The sequence below is a fragment of the Coffea arabica genome, chromosome 2c (assembly GCF_036785885.1).
Source record: "Coffea arabica cultivar ET-39 chromosome 2c, Coffea Arabica ET-39 HiFi, whole genome shotgun sequence".
NCBI lineage: Eukaryota > Viridiplantae > Streptophyta > Magnoliopsida > Gentianales > Rubiaceae > Coffea > Coffea arabica.
Window position 1 is genome coordinate 12,562,871 of NC_092312.1, and position 7,605 is coordinate 12,570,475.

The window sequence follows — 7,605 nt, forward strand, 5'->3', positions numbered from 1 at the left end:
CCTTTTGCTAAATAAAATACGTCAGTGACTAACGAATAATAACTCAAAGCATAGAATTCTGCTATTAGGTGACAAAAAACTACTTATGTTAAAAGGGAACGTGTTGCAAGAAATATTTGATAGTTTTGTAAGAAAATACCAATTTATTCAAAGTTATTAACACCTTGGAATGTTAATTGAAATTGCCTTTCGTTTGGTATACTTGGCTTGATTCTATAAGAATTTTAATAATAATTTGGGATTGAATGAACGAAACAACACCTTGCCAACTAAAACAAGGAGCAAAATTAAACACTACTAACTCTTTAGAATGAGATGCACCAGACAACTAATTTATTCTGTTGCAGGGCACGTTTAAAATATTAACATCGGAAAGCAAAACCCTTTTATTGACTAAAAAATTTATTGCATAAATATTAACATTTTCTTGTAAGATAAAACACGTTAGATAGTCTAACGTATATATATATAAAAAAAAAAACTTATTGCATAAGGGATTTTAGATATTCGTGCATTTATGGCTCATGCCATCGTTTAACAAGTACTTACTCAATAAATATCTTAACGATCTAATTTAAATTTTACCCCAAAAAAAAAAAGCTAATTTAAAACTTTTCTTGCATCGATAATGCATAAAATTTTGAAAAATATTTTAATAACTGTTAATGTATACACGAGTGAGCGAGCGTAGATACATGATACATGACAAGTAACTTAATTTTAAATTTGGCATTCAGTTTCGTATAGATTCCTTCTACGCCTAAGTTGATATGCAAAAATTTTTCCCTCAAATTAAGCTCACAAGTCGTGAGTCACAACTACAAGTCAACAGAAAGTAAAATGCACAAAAAAAATATTAATATTTGGTAATTTCCCTCGACTGCCACGTGCTTTTCCGGTGGGGTGGGCCCTGCAAAGTGACCGGTTAAGTCTATACCATAACTGAGAAGCATATAAAGAAAACCCACATACATAGACTTCCGCACATATTTATTTCGAAGTCGCGCAAAAGGAACCCCCAATTCTGTATTGTCTGAATACTTTCACAGCGATCTTCTCTTCAAAGCAGGTTTTAAAAAGCACCCCATTCTCCATCCCTCTTTCTCTCTTTTTTTTTTTTTTTCCTGCTTTTTTGGTTTATCTGTTCTTGGTAATAATTCTTATTCACAGGACTTTCACTCTTTTTTCCTTGTCTTGATCCCCTCTTTTTTTTCTTATCTATTTTTGTAGCAACTCCTCCTGATTTTTCATCTGACGACCGCGATTGGAAGTTAATTTAGGTTTATTTTTGTGCGAATTGCAGTTCATAAACCTCTTCCCCTTTGTGGGTTTCGTTGTTGTGGCTTTTGGTAGATGTGTGATATGTTGCATTTTTTTTTTGGGTTTAATTTTTTTTTTTTTTAGTACAAAGATTAGTGGATATTAGTCTCAATCATGGGTTTCTTTATTTGGACTGTGAAATTCAACTGTAAAGATTGCGGGTTTTTGTTGGTTTTCAGCTTTGTGGGTAATTTGGGAGAATATTGAAAAAGTTTTTGTTTAATTTTACCATGATTACTATACTATTTTAGGTTTGTGTAATCTGTAAAAGCTTGCAAGTTTTATTTTTCCTTGATGAATTCTGAGTCCAGTGGTGGTGTTTTAAGGGTTTTAGGAGCGCATTGCAGCTCGGTTGTATCTTTATAGTTGTTCTGACATAGTTCTTTTGGGTGGTTTTGAAGGTGATAGTTGAGATACCAAGTGCTATATATTGATTACTTGGAATGGGCAAGGGTTCGAAGAGTGGTGCATGCAAGTCTGCATCGCATCAGCTCTTCAAGGACAGGGCAAAAAACCGTGTCGATGATCTTCAAGGGATGTTTTCGGATCTGCAGTCTGCAAGAAAGGAGAGCCGTAGCATTGATGCTGCAGTTCTTGAAGAGCAGGTCCATCAGATGCTCCGTGAGTGGAAAGCTGAGCTCAATGAGCCCTCCCCTGCTTCTTCTTTGCAGGTAAAGCCTCCGCTGATTGCGTGCAATAGATGTACTTACACAGAAGCTGATTTGACACTGCCTTTAAATGTCAGTTGTTGTGTTATTCTATGAACTTTGCACAACAGTAGTAGAGTTCAGACGTAAGACTGCAATATAGATGTGCATTCTAGTTTCTGTTCTTATTGCTGTGGGCTGTATTCTGGAGCATAAAACTTGTAATTGTATGTGTTAAAGTGGATCTAGATATGTTGACTTATGTACTATTTATATCTCAGATGTGAGTATGTCTAAGAAGACTTTGATGATGAGTTTTCTAAGTAGATTGCTATGTAGGAATGTGGTGGTGAGCATGTGCTGATAGTTGTGAAAAAATATGCACTATGGTGATTCAGTGTTATGTGCTTCTTTTTGCAATTCCTAAGATGCAGCTGAATGTACAGGTGCATGTGTAGCAATGCATCGTTTTATTTTGATAGGAATTTTTGAGTGTCCCTCTGATGTCGATATAATATCTGCAGGGTGGGAGTCTTGGTTCATTCTCGTCAGACATTTATAGGCTGTTACAACTTTGTGAGGAGGAAGATGATGCCACCAGTGCCTTAGCTGCACCCAAGTCTGAGCCAGATGCACAAAAGGCTGATAGTGGTGCTGTCTTTCAAGAGGTAATTATTATGCTACTCATCTTCATTATGCATTTGTTTGATTTCTTTGACCAAAATTTCTGACAATTGTAATCATATTTTCTTTTTCTACGAATGGAGATTGATTTGTGTAATGTGTCATATTTATCTGTTAAACCAAGTTTTGGGTTTTGGTTCAAGTCAACATGTCATAACTTGTCTTGAACAGGCAGATTGTGTTTTTAGTATTATAACCAAGAAGCAAAGTGCAAACTTTGTTAAGGCTTGTTTCTCTTTTACAACAGATGTGTCATGGTTGTGGCACAAAATCAGCGTCGCCACTGATTCATGGGTTGTGTAAGTTTTGGCATGACATGGAATATGCTTGTATGAACACTTCTTCTTGACATTTCACTCTAAAGGTGTCTATGGTAAAAGTCAAGTGCCGTGTGTTATATACTTCTTTTTTTAAAAAAAATTTGCCTTTATAAAGTTAATTTTTTCTGGACAATATAAGTAAAACGTTTTTTTCATCCTAACCTGCAGTTCAACCTTTCTTAGAAGGCCTCCTTATATCTTGAAGAAGGCATTCTCTGAGAGATGTTCCTCTTAGTTACTTTTCATTTTCGGTCAGACATGAAGAGTTTTTGATGATCTTCTTAATCGATCTTACAAGTTAGGTATGCAATATATCACAGATAGTTTTCTGTAATTGTTGAGGCTGTGTTTTTGTGAACATATGGACATAATCTTTTGGTGATGCAATTGATTAGTAGCTTATGTTGTTAACACCCCCTGGCTAACTCTCCAGATTCGTACCTCCATTCTGATTTTTTATTGGTAGCTAAGTCGTTAACATCCGCTGACTCAAGATTCTTGCTGTGTTTGTAAAATTCAAAATTTGCTTTGAGATGTGCACAATGTTATGTGATTGTTTACCAGTTGTGTCTTATGTGGAAAATTGTTGTGTTTGTCTTTCTGTGAAAACCTTTGACATATCTGTTTTTTCTTATTGGTCAAAGCAAGTTTGAAGCTTGTTGGAACTTGTTTATCAAAATTAGGCTGATTTTTTATTTTCTGTATGACTTACTTGTGGTAATTATAAGACCTACCACTTGTAACTTTTTCACTACATGTTGCTTTTACTTGATGAAAACAATCATTGATCATCTAAACCTTTTCTTGCGGCAGTTTCTGTGAAAGTGTTACATCTTTAAGGTGCACAATATAGGTTGGCTTTCAAAGTCGATGCACATGATATGTTTAATTCTTTGTAAGGTACACAGTATAGGGTGGTATTTTAGTCACATTACTGTTTTTGTACAAGTCAACAAGATTTCTTGTCTTACAGTCTCTGGAATGACATCTTGATCACATTTGTCAATAAATGTGCTTAATGTATCTTTTATTTTTTTTTTATTATCTGGCATTTGTTGTTTAATTTTCTTTTTGCCCATTCTTTTGGTTTCTTGTATGCTATTCTGTTTGCAATTTCTGGAGTTGTAGGTTGTCTTTCTCCATATTATGGGAGTAGCAAATACCTAGCTATCTCTTTCCTTGTTACTTGGGTACACAAGTAAAACTTGCAATTGTGTTAAATTGCTGCAGGGTTTCGTTGCTGCTCAGGCGTCTCAGGAACAAAGCTTCCAATTGCTTGATCAGTGCAAAAACTCTCCTGCAGGAGCTAATAGTATGGGGGTCAACAATCTGGGGCTTCCAACACAGTTAGAGTATCACACATTTGATTTGCATCAGGACTTTGAGAACCAGTATTTCCAAGGATTTGATGGTACGGGCCTTTGTGGGGAGGATGCTTTGCCCCAGATTGCTGGTTTTGTACAAAATTTTTGTCCTCCACCTGCTGCTTTTTTAGGGCCAAAATGTGCACTTTGGGATTGTCCGAGGCCAGCACAAAGGTCAGAGTGGTGTCAAACATCACAGGACTACTGCAGTGGCTATCATGCCACAATTGCACCAGCTGAAGGCTATCCTGGCATGGCTCCAGTTTTACGACCTGGAGGCATTGGCTTGAAGGATAATTTACTTTTTGCGGCTCTTAGTGCAAAAGCTCAAGGAAAAGATGTTGGAATTCCAGAATGTGAGGGGGCTGCAACCACAAAATCCCCTTGGAATGCACCTGGTAAGTCTGTTGAAGCCCTTTTAAGCCTATGTTGTGATTTCCATGGTGGGTCAGATCTTCTATTCACATGATTTATTATAGTGATGAACTCTTTTGACAAATCAGTTTCCTTAAATTTCTGCAGAGCTTTTTGATCTTGTTGTTCTGGAAGGAGAAATGATCAGGGAATGGCTTTTCTTTGATAAGCCTCGAAGAGCATTTGAAAGTGGAAATAGAAAGCAAAGGTCATTGCCAGATTACACTGGACGTGGCTGGCATGAGTCTAGGAAGCAAGTGATGAATGAATATGGAGGGTTGAAGAGATCATACTATATGGATCCGCAGCCAATGAAAAACTATGAGTGGCACCTGTATGAATATGAGATTAACAAGTATGATGTCTGTGCATTGTATAGGCTGGAACTGAAGCTTGTTGATGGGAAAAAGAGCCCGAAAGGGAAGATAGCTACTGATTCTGTCACTGATCTGCAGAAGCAAATGAAGAAGCTTACTGCTGAGTTTCCATCTGACAAGCAGCGTGCCATCAAAGGTGGTGCTAAGGCCGCTTCAAAGGATGCTGCGGGAAGCATTTATTCTACCCCGAATAGAATGCCTCCTACAGGTGAAGGGTTTGAGTACAGCACAGGTGCTTCATATGAATATCTTGTTGACAATTTGAATGGTTACTATGTCACGTAGTGGGTAAAAGTGAAGCAGTTGGAATAAGGGGAAACTGTATCAGTGTGCATCCATTGTGCTGCTCACTGCAGGTCCAGGCAATTGCTGGAGTTCTGAGCTTGCATTTGCTTCACGTCCTTCAGTATTCAGTCTGATGTGTCAACCAAACCTCTCGTGTCTCCTGTAGAATTATTGTCAATAGTACATTGTCATCTGAAGTGCAGCGGCCATCTGACAGTTACCGTTTTGGAGCACCTTTAACTGCAGAAACATGGCGGGCGAGTACCAAAACTGGCTGCCCTTGCTAATTTTATTGCTCGATCATCATGAACTCTTGCTGCATCTTTAGCCTTATTAGTACTAGATGCGATGAATGCTCACAGTTGTCTAGCATTGTCTGACTTTTGGGTTTCAGGACTTGCTGTTAGCGGGCGAGGGTTCATGGTAGCCATAACTTGAAATATGTAGCATTGTCATTTTACCTCGTATATAAGCATGTCTTGGGCTCTTAGCTCCTCTGGCCTCTTATCAAGTCTATGAGACCCAGATATTGACTGCTGTCCTTGCCTTTCATTTCGCTTTGCTTGGTCCTTGATGCTTTTCTGTTGGATAGCTAGTTTTACTACCAACCTGAGTAAAAGCATGGATGCAATCCCAAATGAGACTGCTAGGTAAAAAGCTTTATTTGATGGATTTTCTAGAATTAATAGTAGTCAAAATTGGTAAACATCCATGAAAGTCGTACTTCTTGAGTTCTAATCCAGGTCTTGTCTGAGGAGGGTGCCCGCTGTTGATGACTTAGTGGCGTCCAAGTTAGAAATGGATAAACAAGATGTGGGGATTACGATTTTAGGCGCCCAGAGAAGACGATTTACCAGCATTATTCCTGGAGCGCTCATGATGGAGATTCTAGATTGCCAAAACACTAACCTCTTACAAATTACAATTCCCGTGCACTGGCGTGTTAAATGGTCTGTCTCCTAATTCACAAACGCATTTCCCGAAAGAATCGTTCAACTGAAGGGTGAACAAACATCAGTTTGTTTCCCTGATTATTGTTCATTCATACCCCTTTTTATTGCTAGCGTTCCGACCAAATTTGAACTGCAATTAAATCCAAGTAACTATAGCTAAGTATCTAGTTTCCTATATTTATTATATACAAAACAAAACAATCAATGATTCCCAAAACATGTATAAGGAATACCCCCATTCTAGCTAGAAATCCCAGTTTTCCAAGTGGCTCCTATGATTCTGATATCAACCACAATAGCAATCATATTCGAATGTGCAGATGCAGAAAAATGTTGGAAGAGAATCCCGTTTCTTGCTTCGATCGGTGATAGACAGTCAGAGCCAACACCAGTCTTCAATAGAAACTTTATTCACTCCAAGAATTGGATTTTTAGTGTTGACTTAGCCACGTTATCTCCAGATTCCAAGGATGTCTAACCCCCATAAATAGAACACAATTTTCTGAGCTTTTTGCAAACTGCAGCAGCTATCGAGCAATTGAAATAGAGATGATCGACGATTTCCTCGACTTTCACTGCACAGCACACATTCAACTGTCCCTGTTAAACAGCCCCATTCCCTAAGCCGATTCCTTGTGAGGAATCTCCTACAACAGGCCATCCAAAGTATAAAAGAGAATCAAGGAAAATATCCTTTTCCCTACACTAATTACCATTGAACAGTTGGTCCAGCATTTCTGTTTATTAGCTTCTCCTACAGGCTTGTATCACTCTTTGAACCATTCAGTATCTCAGCCTATTGACTCCTCCTGCAGGAACTACTTAACCTATCTGGAACAGTATATCCAGAGAAATCAGGTGAGAAATGTATGTAACACCACGTACAAAATCAGAAATAACGGCTCCAAGCAATAAAACAATCAAAGACTGCCAAGCACTAAAACTACTTTGTTTTGTCAAAACTCTCAAGGACACAACCACGCAAAATATGAATAATCTTTCTCAACCCAGATATCGAAATTTCAGATTTTCTTCAACCATCCGCACATAGAAAGTTGTACATGGTTTTAACTGACCTTAGGAAAAAAAAAAAGGAAAATAAAAAAAAGACGCGTAGCTGATGATTGTGCGTACTTCTTCTGGAAAATTTTACAATAGAAAGACCATTATCCAGGCATCCCTTGTAGTTTACAACCCAAAAATGCCGTGCAACTGTTTTTCATGAACTTCCTTGCAACACG

The 7,605-nt window shown here is 37.9% G+C and overlaps 1 protein-coding gene across 1 annotated transcript; it reads left to right on the forward strand.

Annotated features, from left to right (window-relative positions):
• The first annotated feature begins 955 nt into the window (after window positions 1-955).
• LOC113726088 (transcription factor VOZ1-like) lies at window positions 956-5,948 on the forward strand. Its single transcript, XM_027249610.2, has 5 exons — window positions 956-1,069; window positions 1,722-1,991; window positions 2,492-2,635; window positions 4,202-4,733; window positions 4,858-5,948. Exons 2-5 carry the CDS (start codon window positions 1,764-1,766, stop codon window positions 5,409-5,411), a joined length of 1,458 nt encoding a protein of 485 aa, XP_027105411.1. The 5' UTR covers window positions 956-1,069; window positions 1,722-1,763; the 3' UTR covers window positions 5,412-5,948.
• Window positions 5,949-7,605: the final 1,657 nt, after the last annotated feature.

What these genes read in the sequence shown, in the direction of transcription:
- LOC113726088 (XM_027249610.2), top strand. Translation starts at nt 1,764, where the DNA reads ATGGGCAAGGGTTCGAAGAGTGGTGCATGCAAGTCTGCATCGCATCAG. An exon ending in CCCCTGCTTCTTCTTTGCAG is followed by an intron (nt 1,992 to 2,491) that starts GTAAAGCCTCCG and finishes TAATATCTGCAG; the next exon opens with GGTGGGAGTCTTGGTTCATT. An exon ending in ATCCCCTTGGAATGCACCTG is followed by an intron (nt 4,734 to 4,857) that starts GTAAGTCTGTTG and finishes AAATTTCTGCAG; the next exon opens with AGCTTTTTGATCTTGTTGTT.